The sequence below is a fragment of the Macaca nemestrina genome, chromosome 13 (assembly GCF_043159975.1).
Source record: "Macaca nemestrina isolate mMacNem1 chromosome 13, mMacNem.hap1, whole genome shotgun sequence".
NCBI classification, from domain to species: domain Eukaryota; kingdom Metazoa; phylum Chordata; class Mammalia; order Primates; family Cercopithecidae; genus Macaca; species Macaca nemestrina.
This window is the reverse complement of record NC_092137.1, coordinates 61,742,221-61,763,200: the sequence shown is the minus strand read 5'-3', so window position 1 is coordinate 61,763,200 and position 20,980 is coordinate 61,742,221. Positions and strand designations below refer to the sequence as shown.

At 40.9% G+C, this 20,980-nt stretch overlaps 1 protein-coding gene across 2 annotated transcripts in view; it reads left to right on the top strand.

Annotated features, from left to right (window-relative positions):
* Positions 1–17,712, top strand: part of LOC105465108 (exportin 1) — a 59,319-nt gene extending 41,607 nt beyond the window's left edge. For both annotated transcript variants that reach the window (XM_011713350.3, XM_011713354.3), the window contains 15 exons: positions 318–476; positions 1,831–2,028; positions 2,864–3,002; positions 3,166–3,347; positions 3,433–3,589; positions 3,664–3,827; positions 5,001–5,135; positions 6,349–6,532; positions 6,844–6,950; positions 9,170–9,364; positions 11,055–11,223; positions 12,043–12,177; positions 12,556–12,715; positions 14,126–14,222; positions 16,673–17,712. In XM_011713350.3, coding sequence (XP_011711652.1) covers positions 318–476; positions 1,831–2,028; positions 2,864–3,002; positions 3,166–3,347; positions 3,433–3,589; positions 3,664–3,827; positions 5,001–5,135; positions 6,349–6,532; positions 6,844–6,950; positions 9,170–9,364; positions 11,055–11,223; positions 12,043–12,177; positions 12,556–12,715; positions 14,126–14,222; positions 16,673–16,819 — 2,328 coding nt within the window. In that variant the 3' untranslated portion in view covers positions 16,820–17,712. The remainder of the gene's footprint in view (positions 1–317; positions 477–1,830; positions 2,029–2,863; positions 3,003–3,165; positions 3,348–3,432; positions 3,590–3,663; positions 3,828–5,000; positions 5,136–6,348; positions 6,533–6,843; positions 6,951–9,169; positions 9,365–11,054; positions 11,224–12,042; positions 12,178–12,555; positions 12,716–14,125; positions 14,223–16,672) is intronic.
* The last annotated feature ends 3,268 nt before the right edge of the window (positions 17,713–20,980 follow it).

Here is a 20,980-nt window from a genome sequence, read left to right as displayed (position 1 = left end):
TTTGGGAGGCTAAGTTGGGAAGATTGCTTGAGCCAGGAGTTCAAGACCAGCCTGGACAACATAACAAGATACGGTCTCTACAAAAACTTTTTAAAAAATTAGCTGGGTGTCATGGCACATGCCTGTGGTTCCAGCTATTTGGGAGGTGCTGAGACTGATTGAGCCTAGGAGGTGGAGGCTGCAATATGCTGTGATCATACTACTGCACTCTAGCCTGGACAGAGTGAGACCTTGTCTCAAAAATAATAATAATAAAATATAAATGTCTTTTGTTGTTTTATGAAATGCAAACTGATCATCCCTTTTTAAATTTGCAGATGCTTCCTTTAAATACCAATATTCGACTTGCGTACTCAAATGGAAAAGATGATGAACAGAACTTCATTCAAAATCTCAGTTTGTTTCTCTGCACCTTTCTTAAGGAACATGATCAACTTATAGAAAAAAGATTAAATCTCAGGGAAACTCTTATGGAGGTAAGCTGTGTGGAGCCTTTGCTCCTAAAATTCTGCTCTACCTACTAATAACTCTTAAAAGTGCCTTTTTTCTAAAATGTATGTACCTTTTGAGATTTCTTATTACTTAATACTTGACCTGTGCATGATATATATTCTTAATTCCGAATTACAGTCATAAGCCCAGTTTTCTGATTTTATGTTCTCCATAAAGCCTAGGACTAAACATTTATAATCAAAATTAAATTACTAATTATTATATCATTTCTAAGGTTAAAATTCCAAAGACCTTATTTTAAAATTTCACTTTTAATTCAAATAACATACATTTGTTCATTTAAAGATACACAATTCAGCGTGTAATCCCAGCACTTTGGGAGGCAGAGGCAGGAGTTTGAGACCAGCCTGGCCTACATGGTGAAACTCCATCTCTATTAAAAATACAAAAAAATTAGCTGGGCGTGGTGTCACGTGCCTGTAATCCCAGCTACTCAGGAGGCTGAGGCACGAGAATTGCTTGAGCCCAGGAGACTGAGGTTGCAGTGAGCCAAGATCACAGTACTGCACTCCAGCCTGGGTGACAGAGCAAGATTCTGTCTGAAGGAAGAAAATACATATATATATATATATATATATATATATATATATATATATATATATATAACATAAATATATACACACACACACTCTTCAGTGGTGTATTAGTATATATACAATGTTATACCACCATTAATACCTAGATCCAAAACATTTTCATCACTCAAAGATGACCCTTTACCTATAAAACAGTCACTTTCTCCTTTGTTCTCTCCCCAACTTCTGGCAACCATTATTTTGGTTTCTGTCTCTGTAGATGTATCTATTCTGATTATACCATATAAAGGGAATCATACATGTGACCTTTTTCTTTTTTTGACCTTTTTTGTCTGGTTTCTTTTATTTGGCATTGTGTTTTCAATGTTCTTCCATGTTGTAACCTGTATCAATACCTCACTTTTTATCATGGCTGAGTAATATTTTCATTGTAAGAATATTCCGTATTTTGTTTGTTCTCTCCTCTGTAATGGTACCTTTGTGTTGTTGATACCACTTGCCTATTGGCACTCAAGGCCTTTTAAATAAATGTCATTCCATTAGGAGACATGATAAAAATACATATTGATCAACAACTATGTGAGAGATTTTTGAAGTGCTTTAGGGCATGTCAGAAGAAGCAGAGTTATTCCAGAGTTTACTGTCTGATAAGTATTGAAATCTAAGTTGTGATGAATAAAACATGAATTTTTATTTTCCCTTAAGGTGTAACAAGTGAAAAGCAATTTGAAGTTGGTAATGTTTAAGAATTATTTTTTAATAGTTTTGGTCTTCTCTGTAGGCCCTTCATTATATGTTGTTGGTATCTGAAGTAGAAGAAACTGAAATCTTTAAAATTTGTCTTGAATACTGGAATCATTTGGCTGCTGAACTCTATAGAGAGAGTCCATTCTCTACATCTGCCTCTCCGTTGCTATCTGGAAGTCAACATTTTGATGTTCCTCCCAGGAGACAGCTATATTTGCCCATGTTATTCAAGGTAACAGAGTGGTTGGTTGAGTGTTCTTCCTGTTGCTTGCTGTGGTTTTGAGGTCTGAATGCAAATACTTCTAATCTATCTAAATAAATTAGCTACGAAAAGAGAGCCCAACAACTTCTCCATGAGTGTGGAAAACTAGAACATGAAAGGAATTGAGTCTAGAACCTTGGTTCTCAAGAGTGTGATCCTTCTCTCAGTATCAACGTCGCTTGTGATTTTGTTAGGCAAAATTCATTGGCCACCTGCCAATCTACTGAACCAGAGTCTAGAAGTGAGACACAGGAAACTCCTGTAACAAAAGTTGGCTTAAAAAAAAATCACATTAAAACACACTTAAATAATTGTAAAGCCATTTTTGTAGAATTACAGTGAAAAATTTTCTTCTTTTGGAGACAGGGTCTTGCTCTGTGGCTCAGGTTGGAGTGCAGTGGCATGGTCATAGCTCACTACAATCTTGAAATCCTAGGCTGAAGCAATTCTCTTGCATCAGCATCCCAAGTAACTGGTTGCAGGCAAGCACTACCATCCCCAGCTAATTTTAAATTTTTTAGTTTTACTTTATTTATATTTACATAGTTTTTTCTGTTGTGCTTTAAGCCCCAGTATTTTTATTGTTTTAGAGATTGGGTGTCACTGTGTTGCTCAGGCTCCTCTCAAATTCCTGGCCACAACAGGTCTAGAAAGAACTGCCTCCGGAATAGTTAGAATTATAGGCATGAATCCCTTCACATGGCTGGCCTGTGGGTTTTTTTGGTTTTGTTTTTAACTAAGCTTCTACACTAATGATTTCAGTGATCTAATGATTTTTTCTTGATTGATTTATTGTTGAATATAGGTCCGTTTATTAATGGTTAGTCGAATGGCTAAACCAGAGGAAGTATTGGTTGTAGAGAATGATCAAGGAGAAGTTGTGAGAGAATTCATGAAGGATACAGATTCCATAAATTTGTATAAGAATATGAGGGAAACATTAGGTAAGTTAATAAATACTGTTAATCTTTACCTTTATAAATTTATTCTGGGGTAGAAATATATTTTAGAAAATGTACTGTAGTTTCTAAATATTTTCTAAACATGTTATTCATTGGTAAAACTCTTTGCTCATTATTTGCATTTGAAACAATTTTTTTTTCGTAGTTTATCTTACTCATCTGGATTATGTAGATACAGAAAGAATAATGACAGAGAAGCTTCACAATCAAGTGAATGGTACAGAGTGGTCGTGGAAAAATTTGAATACATTGTGTTGGGCAATAGGCTCCATTAGTGGAGCAATGCATGAAGAGGATGAAAAACGATTTCTTGTTACTGTTATAAAGGTATGCAAGGGATAGGTATGAATTAGAATTGCTAAATAAGTATTATGTTGTTACAATAAATGATATAAATCTGTCTTATTTACAGGATCTATTAGGATTATGTGAACAGAAAAGAGGCAAAGATAATAAAGCTATTATTGCATCAAATATCATGTACATAGTAGGTCAATATCCACGATTTTTGAGAGCTCACTGGAAATTTTTGAAGACTGTAGTTAACAAGCTGTTCGAATTCATGCATGGTAAATCTCTTTCTTTACTATATTTTGTTTTTATTTTTATTGAACAAAATAAATGAATGTTTTTGTCTTGTTAGAGACCCATGATGGAGTCCAGGACATGGCTTGTGATACTTTCATTAAAATAGCTCAAAAATGCCGCAGGCATTTCGTTCAGGTTCAGGTTGGAGAAGTGATGCCATTTATTGATGAAATTTTGAACAACATTAACACTATTATTTGTGATCTTCAGCCTCAACAGGTATGTTAAGCACTGAGCATATGTTATTTTTAGAAAGTAACACCTGTATCAATCTGTATGTATCAGTGGAAATAGGAAGGCAACTGTTGGATCCAATAGAAGTGTTTCTGATTAAACTTTCTTTTTTCCTTGAGAACAGGGTATTACTCTGTTGCCCAGGCTCAAGTGCAATGGCACAATTACAACTCACTGCAGCCTTGAACTCCCAGGCTCAGGTGATCTTCCCACCTCAGCCTCGTGGGTAGCTGGGACTACAGGCGTGCACCGCCTTCACACCCAGCTAGCCTTTTTCTCCCCCCTTGGTAGAGATGGGGTTTTGCCAAGGCTTGTCTTGAACTCCTAGCTTCAAGCGATACGCTAGCCTCAGCCTCCCAAAATTATTTTATATGTGTGAGCCACGATGCCCGGCCTGATTAAATTTTCATAGTGAGACAGATTTTTGTTTTTGTTTTTGGGGGGGGTGTGTGTGTGTGTGTGTGTGACGGAGTCTCCCTCTATCATAGAGTCTAGGCTGGAGTGCAGTGGCACAATCTCTGCTCACTGCAGCCTCCTGGGGTTAAGTGATTCTCCTCCTCAGTGGCTGAGATTAACAGGTGCGTGCCACCACGCCCAGTTGACTTTTGCCTTTTTAGTAGAGACGGGGTTTCTCCATGTTGGTCAGGCTGGTCTCAAACTCCTGACCTTGTGATCCGCCCGCCTCGGCCTCCCAAAGTATTGGGATTACAGGCATGAGCCACCACCATGCCTGGTTTGGGTTTTGTTTGTTTATTTGTTTGTTTTGTTTTGAGATGGAGTCTACCTCTGTCACCCAGGTTGGAGTGCTGTGGTATAATCTTGGCTCACTGCAACCTCTGCCTCCCAGGTTCAAGCAATTCAAGCCTCCCAAGTAACTGGAACTATAGGCACTTGCCACCATGCCTGGCTAATTTCTTTGTATTTGTAGAAGAGATGGTGTTTCACCACGTTGGTCAGGCTGGTCTGCAACTCCTGAACTCAAGTGATTGGCCTGCCTCAGCTTCTCAAAGTACTGGGATTACAGGAGTGATCCACCGCACCTGGGCCAAAATCAGTTTCAAGATATTTGAGTTGCTTGTGTGTGAATTGCTTGTGTGTGGTTTTCCTTATTAGGGTGTATAAGAACATAAAAGTTAAAATGTCTGCTTTTTAAAATAGGTTCATACGTTTTATGAAGCTGTGGGGTACATGATTGGTGCACAAACAGATCAAACAGTACAAGAACACTTGATAGAAAAGTACATGTTACTCCCTAATCAAGTGTGGGATAGTATAATCCAGCAGGCAACCAAAGTAAGTATTCTACTTTTTCTTAAAGTTTTCATGGGATTTAAGAAGACTGTGTTCCTTACAAATATATTGAATTCAAGCCTTTAAACATGTATGTGTGATCCGTAAGTGCTTTTATGTGTGGCTTTGTACATTTTATTATCTGGGCCAGGCGTGGTGGCTCACGCCTGTAATCCTAGCATTTTGGGAGGCTGAGGCGGGCGGATCACCTGAGGCCAGAAGTTCGAGATCAGCCTAGCCAGCATGGCGAAACCCTATCTCTACTAAAAATACAGAAATTAGCTGGGCTTGGTGGCACATGCCTGTAATCCCAGCTACTCAGGAGGCTGAGGCAGGAGAATCACTTGAACCCAAAGAGGCAGAGGTTGCAGTGAGCCGAGATCGAGCCTCTGTACTCTAGCCTAGTCGACAGAGCAAGACTCCATCTCAAAAAAAACCTGAAAATCTGGGCCGGGCGCGGTGGCTCACGCCTGTAATCCCAGCACTTTGGGAGGCCGAGTCAGGCAGATCACAAGGTCAGGAGCTCCAGACCATCCTGGCTAACACAGTGAAACTCCGTCTCTACTAAAAGTACAAAAATTAGCTGGGCGTGGCACCGGGCACCTGTAAGTCCCAGCTGTGCTCAGGAGGCTGAGACAGAATGGCGTGAACCCAGGAGGCAGAGCTTGCAGTGAGCCAAGATCACGCCACTGCACTCCAGCCTGGGCGAATAAACGAGACTCCGTCTCAAAAAATATTTTACTTCATTCTTAGGTAGATATGGACAAAAAGGCTTTTGTGTTTGTTTTTACCATTTGGGATTATAAATATGATTTAGGGTAAGGGAAGTGTAATGGCTTTTGTTTCAGTAATTATGTGGATAATTTTTTTTTTTTTTTTTGAGACGGAGTTTCACTCTTGGTGCCCAGGCTGTAGTGCAATGGCATGATCTCGGCTCGCTGCAGCCTCTGCCTCCCAGGCTCAAGCAATTCTCCTGCCTCAGCCTTCCAAGTAGCTGGGATTACAAACAAGCGCCACCATGCCTGGCTGATTTTGTATTTTTAGTAGAGAGAGGGTTTCTACGTGTTGGTCAGGCTGGTCTTGAACTCCCGACCTCAGGGTGATGTGCCTGACTCAGCCTCCCAAAGTGCTGGGATTATAGGTGTGAGCCACCTCACCTGGCCGTTATGTGGATAATTCTTACATGATAAATGGAATTTGCTTTTTTTCCTCCAAGAATGTGGATATACTGAAAGATCCTGAAACAGTCAAGCAGCTTGGTAGCATTTTGAAGACAAATGTGAGAGCCTGCAAAGCTGTGGGACACCCCTTTGTAATTCAGCTTGGAAGAATTTATTTAGATATGCTTAATGTATACAAGTGCCTCAGTGAAAATATTTCTGCAGCTATCCAAGCTAATGGTAGGTGATTCTGATTTCTTATACGATGCAGTATAAACACTTCTCTTCTACTGCCTCAAGTCAAACATTTGATATTTTTCACAGATTTAAATCAGACCTCCCATTTCCCAGATGACCCTACACATATTTAAAATAGTTATGTGTACCTTTCCCTTTTAAAATTAGTCTTAAAGCTTATTTTCCCAATAAATCTTGTGTAGTTTTGGCTTTAAACTTTTTAATGGTAAAATGGAATTGCATCTAATGTACACCTGAGTACCGCTGTATAATTTTAGTGGTAAAATTAGATTCCATTTGATTCTATTTTGTAGGTGAAATGGTTACAAAGCAACCATTGATTAGAAGTATGCGAACTGTAAAAAGGGAAACTTTAAAGTTAATATCTGGTTGGGTGAGCCGATCGAATGATCCACAAATGGTAAGTGAGAGATGCTTTGCTTTTGGTTTTTAGTGTTGATGCTGTGTTTTATGGAGTGTGCTATACTCTATTATGTGCATTTTGCTAATTTAAAGCATATCAACTTTGTAGTTATTTTATGGCATTTTATTTATTGTAGTCCTTAATGTTAATATACTGTATTCCATCTTCAAAAGAAACTGCTGTTAATCAATAGCGAAGGGTGGTGATATGTAACAAGATAGCTAAGAAAATTGGGTCATTTTATGTTTCCATAGATAGGTCAGGAGGATTTAGTTAATGGAGTACGGGTGCAGTTTTTGCATTCCTCTTGATTTTTGGAACAATTACTAGAGCTACAAAGTTGTCATTACTTTACCTCTTTGGCAAAGTGATTGCTTCCCAGATTAAAGGCTTGAAAGTCTTTTTTACACTCTTTTTCTTAAATGATTTGCAGAAAAGGAAATCATTTTCAGTAATAAAAACCAGCTGTGTATGCCTCAACTTGTAAAATTGTGAATTACTTTTAGGTGTTAACTGTATGGTTTCATTCTTTTTTTTCACTTGAGCCTTGGGAGATTCCAAAAAATTCTATTCTGATACTACTACTAGTTGGAATAGTGGGTTTTTTTTGTTTTTCTTTAACAAGTGTGCTAGTTATTTTAATAATTTTGGAATTTCAGTATTGTTTCTTGTTAAGGAAATACTTTTCAGTAAACTTGTTCTGAATATAATTCTCATGGAATACTTAAGTTGGCTAACCTAAATATCGAAAGGTTCTGAACATGTGTATTATGTGATCAGAACTGTATTTAAAATGTGAAAGCAGAATGTAAGATGTATTGAAGGAATTGTGATGCTTGTAGTTTACAAGAAGCTTGGGCACATGTCAGGAGCACAGTGGGAATAATATAAAGGGGTATCATATTTTATAAGTAACATTAATGATAAAGTTTGGGATATTTGTTCACATGAAACATTACATTTATTTTTCTTGGCTTGTCACGGTGACTCATGCCTGTAATCCCAGCATTTTGGGAGGCCGAGGTCGGTGGATCCCTTGAGGTCAGGAGGCTGAGGCAGGAGAATCGCTTGAACCCAGGAAGGTGGTGGCAGTGAGCCTAGATCGCACCATTGCACTCCAGTCTGGGCAACAAGTGCGAAACTTCATCTCAAAACAAAAAAAAAAAAGAACAAGAAGTTACTCATTAAGTATAACTGAGTTTACTTAGAACCATGAAAATCCTACTGGGCATCGTAGCATGCACCTGTAATCCCAACCACTAGGGAGGCTGAGGCAAGAGAATCGCCCCAGCTCTTCAAGTCCAGTTTAGGCAACACGGCAATATTCAGTTTCAAAAAAATAATAGAAATCCATAGTCTTTCTTATTTTCTGAGAGTAATTGATTGATGTTATTTCTGCTTGTGAAAATACAGTTAGCATTCATTAGATTAAAACATTATTCTGAGTTGGGCAGATCATGAGGTCAGGAGATGGAGACCACTCTGGCTAACCTCGTGAAACACCTTGTCTCCACTAAAAATACAAAAAAATTAGCTGGGCATGGTGGCAGGTGCCTGTAGTCCCAGCTACTCGATAGGCTGAGGTAGGAAAATGGCATGAACCTGGGAGGTGGAGCTTGCAGTGAGCTGAGATGGCACCACTGCACTCCAGCCTGGGCGACAGAGCGAGACTCCCTCTTAAAAAAAAAAAAGAAAAAAAAAAAAAAAGACATTATTGAGGGCTCGCTTGCTGCCGTCTTACATATACAGTATACATTGAATCCTGATTGTGCCACACTAACTTGGAGCCACCAATTGAATTTTGAGCCTCACTTTCCTTATTATAAGAGTTTTGTAGCTGGGCATGATGCTATACCTGTAGTCCCAGCTACTCAGGAGACTGAGGCACAAGAATTGCTTAAACCTGGGAGGTGGAGGTTGCAGTGAGCAGAGATTTGCCACTGCACTCTGGTCTGAGTGACAGTGAGACTGTCTCAAAAAAAAAAAAAAAAAGTTTTGAATGACACTGTTTCCATGAGACTTCCCAACCCATTGTGATTTCCTGCTTTCTTTTGCTAAAAACTGTTTTAACGTAGGAAAACCTAATACAAACACAAGATTTTCCTATTTTCAGTAGATAATCATGCTACATCTTACAGACACGAATAACCTTGTTGTTTAAAATAGTCACCACGTACCTAGATTAAAACATAACTTTTTTTTTCCCTCCTCAACAGGTAGCTGAAAATTTTGTTCCCCCTCTGTTGGATGCAGTTCTCATTGATTATCAGAGAAATGTCCCAGCTGCTAGAGAACCAGAAGTGCTTAGTACTATGGCCATAATTGTCAACAAGTTAGGGGGACATATAACAGCTGAAATACCTCAAATATTTGATGCTGTTTTTGAATGCACATTGAATATGATAAATAAGGTGTGTAATATTTCAGTTATGTACGGGGAAAATTCTAGCGGATAGCCTTAATTCTTGAAAGCTAAAGTATATCTATGGATATAACATAATTTTAATGCCATGGAGCTTAAATATTTATACTTGTATATTAGGGAAATACTTTTTTGGTTTTCAAGAACTTCCCAGGAGTTTGAAACCAACCTGGGCAATATAGTGAGACTTCATCTCTACAAAAAGTTAAAAAATTAACCAGTCATGGTGGCATGTGCCTGTAGTCCCAGCTACTGAAGTGGCTGAGCGACAGTGACACTGAAGTGGGAGGATTACTTGAGCCTGGGAGTTCAACGTGGCAGTTTGCTGAGATCATGCTACTGCACTCTAACATGGGCAACAGAGTGAGACCATTTCTTAAAAAAGAAGAATTTACTACACAGAATCTTGATTCGTAAAAAGTAAATGTGGAAAATAGATTTTAACATTCACATGGTATGTAGCATTTATTGAAACCTCATAGCAGGTCGGGGCATCCTTTTATGAACGTAGTTAGTTTGAATACATGAGAAAGTCTGCATGATTCAATTATAAAAGTGTAGTATATGCTTATAAGAAACCGAAAAATGTATTAATCAACAAGAGAAAATAGGCTGGGCATGGTGGCTCACACCTGTCATCCCAGCACTTCAGAAGGCCAAGGCAGGCAGATGACGTGAGGTCAGAAGTTCAAGACCAGTCTGGCCAACATGGCATTAAAAATACAAGGCCGGGCGTGGTGGCTCAAGCCTGTAATCCCAGCACTTTGGGAGGCCGAGACGGGCGAATCACGAGGTCAGGAGATCGAGACCATCCTGGCTAACACAGTGAAACCACGTCTCTACTAAAAAAAATATAAAAAACTAGCCGGGCGAAGTGGCGAGCGCCTGTAGTCCCAGCTACCTGGGAGGCTGAGGCAGGAGAATGGCGTGAACCCGGGAGGCGGAGCTTGCAGTGAGCCGAGATCGCGCCACTGCACTCCAGCCTGGGTGACAGAGCGAGACTCTGTCTCAAAAAAAAAAAAAAAAAAAATACAAAAATGGCCAGGCGTGGTGGCCCATGCCTGTAATCCCAACAGTTGGGAGGCCGAGGCCGGTGGATTGCCTGAGATCAGGAGTTCAAGACCGCCCTGATCAACATGGTGAAACCCCGTCTCTACTAAAAAACAAAAATTAGCTACTCGGGAGGCTGAGGCAAGAGAATCGCTTGAACCCAGGAGGCGGAAGTTGCGGTGAGCCGAAATTGCACCACTGCACTCCAGCCTGGGCGACAGAGCAAGACTCTGTCTCCAAAAAAAAAAAAAAAAAGCGAGAGATAAAAGAAATGGTAAGTGGACACATTCACATGGTAACTTAAGTTTTTTCGTAATCTGTAGTGGTGGTTTCAAATTAAAAAAAGTGATAGTAGTAGTGTTACGGTAATAATGGTTTTGATGAGTTCTCTATTAATAAGGATAGCTTTCTCTTTCAATTTGATAACTCATGTGCGTAACAGGGAACAGTTTCATTTTCCATGGGAGGTGGATTGTATTTTGTTTGGGTTTACCTTTCAGGAGGCATTATATCTTCTATGGTTTATTGAAAACTCCAAACATTTTTACTGGATTAAGCCTTGCTTTTCCCCTCCTGCTAGCACAGCGAAGACACTGAAACATTATTTTGTTTCCACCACTTATTTTTAGGACTTTGAAGAATATCCTGAACACAGAACGAACTTTTTCTTACTACTTCAGGCTGTCAATTCTCATTGTTTCCCAGCATTCCTTGCTATTCCACCTACACAGTTTAAACTTGTTTTGGATTCCATCATTTGGGCCTTCAAACATACTATGAGGAATGTCGCAGATACGGGTAAATAAATTTAAAAGATGTTCTTTTATTCATTTGCCTGTCAATCCAAAAATACAAATATAGATAGTTATATACTTGTACATAGGAAGGTATTACTTGTTCAGAGTTTTGAATGCATGAATTACATATATGAACATCTGAGAAAATCCTATAAGCAGTTTAATCAACTGTTCCACTGCACTCCAGGTGAGTCCATAGGCAGAATTGAGTTATGGGAGAGGGGCCTAGTAATAATTGGTTTATGTAATACCAAATTCTACTGAGTAGTGATGTTGTAGAAGTTCATACAGAATCAGCTAAGCTTTCAGAAATGGTGAAAGGGTGGTAATGGTCGTAACTTAGATTATAATTTTTCTCCATAGGCTTTTTTTTTTAATATTCACAATTTTTTTTTTTTTTTAATTTCAGTAGTTTTGGGGCAACAGGTGATTACATGAATAAAGTCTTTAATGGTGATTTCTGAGATTTTGGTGCACCCATCAGCCGAGCAGTAGGAACTCTACCTTATGTGTAGTCTTATCCCTCACCCCCTCCCACCCTTCCCCACAAGTCCCCAAAGTCCATTATATGATCTTTATGCCTTTACATCTTCATAGTTTAGCTCTCACATAACTTAGATTATAATTTATAAGTAAGCCAGCATTGGATATAGTTGTACTCCATTATCAATTTAAGAAAGCTTAGGCAAGTAATTATTAGTCATCATCCCCAAAAAAAGGGAGAATAGGGTTAGATTCAGAATACTTTGATAAGAGCTAAATACTATCATGAGTGCTGTCAGTCTGTAGTAACTTTCCATTGGTATTCCATGTCTTTTAGGCTTACAGATACTTTTTACACTCTTACAAAATGTTGCACAAGAAGAAGCTGCAGCTCAGAGTTTTTATCAAACTTATTTTTGTGATATTCTCCAGCATATCTTTTCTGTTGTGACAGACACTTCACATACTGCTGGTAAGAATTTAATACGTTTAAGATTTAAATGTTAAGTGCCGGCCGGGCACGATGGCGCATGCCTGTAATGCCAGCACTTTGGGAGGTCGAGGCGGGGAGATCATGAGGTCAGGAGTTCGAGAACAGCCTGGCCACCATGGTGAAACCATCTATAAAAAAAATTAGCCGGGCATGGTGGCGTGCGATTGCAATCCCACCTACTCGGGAGGCTGAGGCAGGAGAATGGCTTGGATCCGGGAGGCAGAGGTTGCAGTGAACTAAGATTGCACCACTGCACTCCAGCCTGGGTGACAGAGCGAGACTCTGCTCAAAAAAAAAAACACTAAGATCTATGGTTATATTACATTTTGGAGTTAATAATTTTCTTCTTATCAACAGGTTTAACAATGCATGCATCAATTCTTGCATATATGTTTAATTTGGTTGAAGAAGGAAAAATAAGTACATCATTAAATCCTGGAAATCCAGTTAACAACCAAATCTTTCTTCAGGAATATGTGGCTAATCTCCTTAAGTCGGCCTTCCCTCACCTACAAGAGTAAATATGCCTTTTAATAAACGTAGAATGTTCCTGGTCGGGCACAGTGGCTCACACCTATAATCCCAGCACTCTGGGAAGCCTAAGATGGGAGGATTGCTTGGGCCCAAGAGTTGGAGACCAATCTAGACAACAAAACAAGATCCCGTCTCTACAAAAAAATGAGTCAGATGTGGTGGTGTGCATCTGTAGGGCCAGCTACTTGAGAGGCTGAGGCGAGAGGGTTGTTTGCATCCTGGAGTTTAAGACTACAGTGAGCTATGACCACGCCACTGCACACCAGCCCGGGTGACAGAGCGAGACCGTGCCTCTTTAAAAAAGCAAAAAAAAAAAAAAAAGGCCACGCACAGTGGCTCATGCCTGTAGTCCCAGCACTTTGGGAGGCTGAGGTGGGTGAATCACAAGGTCAGGAGTTCAAGACCAGCCGGGCCAAGATGGTGAAACCCGTCTCTACTAAAAATACAAAAAAATTAGTCGGGCATGGTGGCGGGTGCCTGTAATCCCAGCTACTTGGGAGGCTGAGGGAGGGAATTGCTTGAACCCAGGAGGCAGAGGTTGCAGTGAGCCGAGAGCGCACCACTGCACCCCAGTGTGGGCAACAGAGCAAGACTTTGTCTCAAAAAAAAAAAGTAAAAATAGGCCAGGCGCGGTGGCTCGCGCCTGTAATCCCAGCACTTTGGGAGGCCGAAATGGGCGGATCACGAGGTCAGGATATCGAAACCATCCTGGCTAACACAGTGAAACCCCATCTCTACTAAAAATACAAAAAAATTAGCCAGGCATAGTGGCGGGTTCCTGTAGTCCCAGCTACTCAGGAAGCTGAGGCAGGAGAATGGTGCGAACCTGGGAGGCGGAGCTTGCAGTGAGCTGAGATCCTGCCACTGCACTCCAACCTGGGCGACTGAGCAAGACTCCGTCTCCAAAAATAAAATAAAAATAAAAAGGCTAGGCACGGTATCTCACACCTGTAATCCGGGCACTTTGGGAGGCCTAGGTGGGCAGATCACCTGAGGTCAGGAGTTCAGGATTAGCCTGACCGATATGGAGAAACCCTGTCTCTATGAAAAATACAATTTAGCTGGGCATGGTGGTGCATGCCTGTAATCCCAGCTGCTCGAGAGGCTGAGGCAGGAGAATAGCTTCAACCCGGGAGGCAGAGGTTACGGTGAGCCACGATTGTGGCATTGTACTCCAACCTGATAAATGAGCAAAACTCTGTCTCAAAAATAAAAATAAATTCTTGATCTAAAAATCCATTATTGGGAGGCTGAGGCAGGAGAATGGCTTGAACCCAGGAGGCAGAGATTACAGTGAGCCGAGATCGCGCCACTGTACTCCAGCCTGGTGACAGAGCAAGACTGTCTCAGAAAAAAAAAAAAAGTTATTTAATAATTGTGTTTTGATTTGCAGTGCTCAAGTAAAGCTCTTTGTGACAGGGCTTTTCAGCTTAAATCAAGATATTCCTGCTTTCAAGGAACATTTAAGAGATTTCCTAGTTCAAATAAAGGTATGTATTTATTTGCTCTTGCAGAAATATTAGGGGTAAATGTGACCACTTAATTGTTACATTGTAGAATTTTTATCACTTGATTTGACATGCCAAATGAATGAGGTTTCAAGAGAATACCTTTATACAGTCTCTCTAATCAAAAAACCTGAGACTGGTAATAGAGTGAAAAACTAAAGTCCAATAAGGATAGATGGGTTTGAGATGTTATTTGGATAAACTTGTTACTAATGTAATTAATTTTAGGTTACTAATGTAATTAATTCTTAAATATATAATGGAATATTGGGTAAGAAAAACAATGGTAGTTCTTTTTATAATTTTATACCAATTTTGTTAGTTGAGAGAACCATGAAAGTTACTAGATAGAATGTCTTCTGTTATACAGTGCTTTATTCATACTTTTGGGAAGGGTTTTTCTTTGAACATCTTGCTTTAAAGAAATGTGGAAGTACTGTGAAATCCTAAGTAGCTGATGAATAGTTTATCCATGATTGTTGAATAAGAATTAGTCTCGTAAGCTCTTAAATATTTTCTCCAAAATACAAAGGTTTTATTTTCTTTAACTGTAAAAATATTAACCAATTTTTTTAAAACTAATGAAAGTTACCTAGGCTTGGCGCAATTGCTCATGCGTGTAATCCCAGCACTTTGGGAGGTCAAGGTGGGTAGATTACCTGAGATCAGGAGTTTGAGACTAGTGTGGCTGACAAGGTAAAACCCCTGTCTCTACTAATTATACAAAAATTAGCTGGGCATGGTGGTGCACAGCTGTAATCGCAGCTACTTGAGAGGCTGAGGCAAGAGAATTGCTTGAACCCAGGAGGCAAAGGTTGCAGTGAGCCGAGATTGCATCATTGTACTCCAACCTGGGTGACAAGAGTGAAACTCCATCTCAAAAAAAAAAAAGACCAGGCGCGGTGGCTCACGCCTGTAATCCCAGCAGTTTGGGAGGCCGAGGTGGACGGATCATGAGGTCAGGAGATCGAGACCATCCTGGCTAACACGGTGAAATCTCTACTAAAAATACAAAAAATTAGCTAGGTGTGGTGGTGGGCACCTGTAGTCCCAGGTACTCGGGAGGCTGAGGCAGGAGAATGGTGTGAACCCGGGAGGTGGAGGTTGCAGTGAGCCGAGATCACGCCACTGAACTCCAGCTTGGGCGACAGAGCGAGACTCCATCTCAAAAAAAAAAAAAAAGTTACCTGATAGCTACGAAGACAATAATAATATAACTAAACTTGATTTAATGACAGTCATTAGCCTTAGGAGAAACATCTTTCTTGATATCTTGGCATATGAAGAATTTTTAGCTGGGCGCGGTGGCTCACACCTGTAATCCCAGCACTGTGGGAGGCCGAGGCAGACGGATCAATTGAGGTCAGGAGTTGAAGATCAGCCCAGCCAACATGGTGAAACCTCATCTCTACTAAAAACACAAAAATTAGCCAGGTCTGGTGGCGGGCACCTGTAATCCCAGCTACTCAGGAGGCTGAGGTTTCAGTGAGCTGAGATCGTAACACTGCACTCCAGCTTGGGCAATAAGACTGCCTCTCAAAAGAGAAAAAAGTGTCTGGGTGCAGTGGCTCATGCCTGCTAATCCCAGCACTTTGGGATTGCCTGAGTTCAGGAGTTTGAGATCAACCTGGGCAACATGGTGAAACCCTGTCTCTACTAAAAATGCAAAAGGTGAGCCAGATGTGGTGGCGCACACCTGTAATCCCAGCTACTGGGGAGGCTGAGGCAGGAGAATCGCTTGTGCCTTGGAGGCAGAGGTTGAGATAATGTGCTGGGGGGCTATAAAACAAGACTTACCACAAAAAGAACAAAAATTTGTGTGAATACATAGTAGGTGTATATACTTAGGGGATGGGATGCATGAGATTCTTTGGTAGAAGCATACAACACATAATCACATTGAAGAATATTTACTGTATGGTATCACACCATGAATTTTTTTTTCTTTATTTTTGAGACAGTCTCGCTCTTATCACCCAGGCTGGAGAGCAGTGGCGTGATCTTGGCTTACTGTAACCTCTGCCACACAGGTTCAAGCGATTCTCCTGCCTCAGCCTCCCAAGTAGCTGGGATTACAGGCGCCTGCCACCACGCCTGCCTAATTTTAGTAATGACAGGGTTTCACCATGTTGGCCAGGGTGGTCTCGAACTCCTGACTTCAAGTGATCTTCCTGTCTCTGCCTCCCAGAGTGTTGGGATTACAGGCACCTGAGCCACCATGCCTGGGGCCCATGATTCTTTTGTAACCTTTTTCCCCCCAGCTAACAGGTTTGGTTCATTCAGCTATGTACTATACTGTATCACTATCCTATAATTTAAAACCCAGCCAGTTTATGGATAATTATATTCCTTCTCTAAAAAGAAAATTACTCATCTGTGATTTCTTTGCAAGTTGAAGTTATTGTGTTGACATTTCAACTATGTCTTCACAGGAATTTGCAGGTGAAGACACTTCTGATTTGTTTTTGGAAGAAAGAGAAATAGCCCTACGACAGGCTGATGAAGAGAAACATAAACGTCAAATGTCTGTCCCTGGCATCTTTAATCCACATGAGATTCCAGAAGAAATGTGTGATTAAAATCCAAATTCATGCTGTTTTTTTTCTCTGCAACTCTTGTTGGCAGAGGAAAACAGCATGTGGGTATTTGTCGACCAAAATGATGCCAATTTGTAAATTAAAATGTCACCTAGTGGCCCTTTTTCTTATGTGTTTTTTTGTATAAGAAATTTTCTGTGAAATATCCTTCCATTGTTTAAGCTTTTGTTTTGGTCATCTTTATTTAGTTTGCATGAAGTTGAAAATTAAGGCATTTTTAAAAATTTTACTTCATGCCCATTTTTGTGGCTGGGCTGGGGGGAGGAGGCAAATTCAATTTGAACATATACTTGTAATTCTAATGCAAAATTATACAATTTTTCCTGTAAACAATACCAATTTTTAATTAGGGAGCATTTTCTTTCTAGTCTATTTCAGTCTAGAAGAAAAGATAATGAGTAAAACAAATTGCGTTGTTTAAAGGATTATAGTGCTGCATTGTCTGAAGTTAGCACCTCTTGGACTGAATTGTTTGTCTAGACTACATGTATTACAAAGTCTCTTTGGCAAGATTGCAGCAAGATCATGTGCATATCATCCCATTGTAAAGCGACTTCAAAAATATGGGAACACAGTTAGTTATTTTTACACAGTTCTTTTTGTTTTTGTGTGTGTGTGCTGTCGCTTGTCGACAACAGCTTTTTGTTTTCCTCAATGAGGAGTGTTGCTCATTTGTGAGCCTTCATTAACTCGAAGTGAAATGGTTAAAAATATTTATCCTGTTAGAATAGGCTGCATCTTTTTAACAACTCATTAAAAAACAAAACAAAACAACTCTGGCTTTTGAGATGACTTATACTAATTTACATTGTTTACCAAGCTGTAGTGCTTTAAGAACACTACTTAAAAAGCAAAATAAACTTGGTTTACATTTATTTTTCCTTTATTGACTCAGATTTATTCCTATATTAATGATAGTGGGTATTTGTGTTTAAGCATCAAGTAACATTTTAAATGAAGTTGGACCCCTTGATTTACAAATAAGATTTCTAAGGTTATTGTTCCTAGTAACTGCAGCAGGTGTGTAAAATGAACATGTTCCTAAGACACCTTTTGTTCCCAAGAAACAAATTCCTCCGGTGGCATTTTGACTCATTTTATCTTTATTTGAGATTAGAGAGTACTTCTTGTCTAAACTCTAGTTAGCATCTAAGTGTAACAAAGAATAAAACATTAGCCTTAGAATGAGAACATAGATGTAACCTGGTACAAATATCAGTTGTATTCTTATAAATGTGAGTAAGCAAGCTAAGTAGCCATAAGCCTTCTAAAAAGGGTGAGTAGAACTAGGTTTGGTAGCTCACACCTAGTAATCCCAACCCTTTGGGAGGCCAAGGTGGGTGGGTCACATGAGACCAAGAGTTCCAGACCAGCCTGGCCGACATGGTGAAACCCTGTCTCTACTCCCGGTAGGAGCCCAATGTACAGCATGCAAGAAAGAATAAATGAATGTACACACAAAGTAAGAGGGAAGGATTGAGGCAATGGTCCATGGTAGTTGTTTCTGAAGTTACTTGAGCAAGGACATTTTCTTTTTCTTTTCTTTTTTTTTTTTTTTTTTTTGAGACGGAATCTCCCTCTGTCACCCAGGCTGGAGTGCAGTGGCATAATCTCGGCTCACTGCAACCTCTGCCTTCTGGGTTCAAGTGATTCTTCTGCCTCAGCCTCCCAAGTAGCTGGGATTACAGGCATGTGCCACCACACGCAGGTGTGTGCCACCACGCCCGGCTAATTTTTATTCAGTAGAGACAGGATTTCACCATATTGGCCAGGCTGGTCTCAAAGTCCTGACCTCATGATCCGCCCGCCTCAGCCTCCCAAAGTGCTGGGATTACAGGCGTAAGCCACGGTGCCTGGCCTTCTCATTTTATATAATGTGTGTGTAAATGGACAACTAAGGATTATCAGACATCTGAGGGCAGTCTCAATATGGATTTTAAAATGGAAATAGAAAAAAAGGCAAGTTGGAAACAGACGACACAGGCAAAAGTAAACAAGCAAAAACAAAAAACTATCACCAATACCCTTAAAAAAGTTGAGAGGTTTTTGCAAGCAAGAAAAACAATACCACAGTAAATGTACATCAAGAGAACAAAATTTTGGAAATCAGAGAACAGCAGAAATAAAAGAGTTGGAGAGGCCAGGCACAGTGGCTCACGCCTGTGATCCCAGCACTTGGGGAGGCCAAGGTGGGCGGATCATGAGGTCAGGCGATCGAGACTATCCTGGCTGACACGGTGAAACCCTGTCTCCACTAAAAATACAAGAGTTAGTGGGCATGGTGGTGGGCACCTGTAGTCCCAGCTACTCGGGAGGCTGAGGCAGGAGAATGAGGCGTGAACCCAGGAGGCGGAGCTTGCAGTGAGCCGAGATTGTGCCACTGCACTCCAGCCTGGGCGACAGAGCGAGACTCCGTCTCAAAAAAAGAAAAAAAAAATTGAAATCTGCCAAAAATAGAGGGAAAAGAGACAAAGATGCAAAATGCAAACTTTTAAAAATTTGAGGACCACTTCATAAGCCAACATGAGTTCCAAATAGAAGAAAATGGAGTGTATGGAAAAAAGGATTCAAGAGAATTTCCCCAAACAAGGATATCAATTTGCTCATAACAAATCACCAAATATCCATCCCATAAGACACAAATAGACCCCCCAGTTGTCCAGGTGTGGTGACACACACTTGTCCTCCCAGCTACTCAGGAGGCTGAGGCAGGGGGATCCCTTGAGTCAGGGAAGTGGCGGAACACACATGTAGTCCCAGCTACTTGGGAGGCTGAGGCAGGAGGATCACCTCAAAGCATACCATTCAAAGCATGCTGAGCCTATGCATTATCACTGCACTGCAGGCTGGGCAACACAGTGAGACCTCTGTGGGGTGCAGTGGCTCACAACTGTAATCCTAGCACTTAGGGAGGTGGGAGGATTGCTGGAGCTCAGGAGTTCAAGACCAGTCTGGGCAACATAGGAAGACCCTGTCTTTTTTAAATTTAGGCCAAGCCTGGTGGCTGAGACCTGTAATCCCATCACTTTGGGAGGCTGAGGTGGGTGGATCACTTGAGACCAAGAGTTCAAGACCAGCCTCGGCAACATAGTAAGACCCCTGTCTCTACTAAAAATGTAAATATTAGCCCAATGTGATGGCACACATCTGTAGTCCCAGCTACTTGGGAGGCTGAGGCAGAATTGCTTGAACCCAGGAGACAGGAGATTGCAGTGAGCTGAGGTCACACCACTACACTCCAGCCTGGGAGACAGAGCAAGGCTCTGTCTCAAAAACACTTTTTTTTTTTTTTTTTTTTTGAGATGGAATCTTGCCCTGTCGCCCAGGCTGGAGTGCAGTGGCGCGGTCTTGGCTCACTGCAACCTTTGCCTCCCAGGTTCACACCATTCTCCTGCCTCAGCCTCCCAAGTAGCTAGGACTACAGGTGCCCACCACCATGCCCAGATAATTTTTTAAATTTTTAGTAGAAACGGTTTCACCGTATTAGCCAGGATAGTCTCGATAGCCTGACCTCGTGATCTGCCCACCTTGGCCTCCCAAAGTGCTGGGATTACAGGTGTGAGCCACCGTGCCCGGCTTCTTTTTTGAGATGGAGTCTCTCACTGTTGCCCAGGCCAGAGTGCAGTGGTGCGATCTTGGCTCATTGCAACCTCCACCTCCAAGCAATTCTCCTGTCTCAGCCTCCCGAGTAGCTGAGATTACAGGCGCTCACGACCACACCCAGCCAATTTTTTTTTTGTATTTTTACCTAGAGATGGGCTTTCACTATGTTGGTCAGGCTGGTCTCGAACTCCTGACCTTATGATCCGCCCACCTTGGCCTCCCAAAGTGCTGGGGTTACAAGTGTGAGCCATGGCTCCTGGCCATAAATAATTCTTGTGAATGCAGTAGCCTTAAGAAATTTGTACCAAACTTGTATCAGAATCAGAGGGACAAATAAAAGGTGGAAGCTGAAGAAACCTTATGCTCACATGAAGGAAACATTTAGGCTTTGACTAAGAAAAATATGCAGAGAAAGAGCAAAAGACATAGAATGAGACTGTGAAGCATAAAAGTGAAATTAAGATGAAAGGTGGCCAGGTGTGGTGGCTCACACCTGTAATCCCAGCACTTTGGGAGGCTGAGGTAGGCAGATCATCTGAG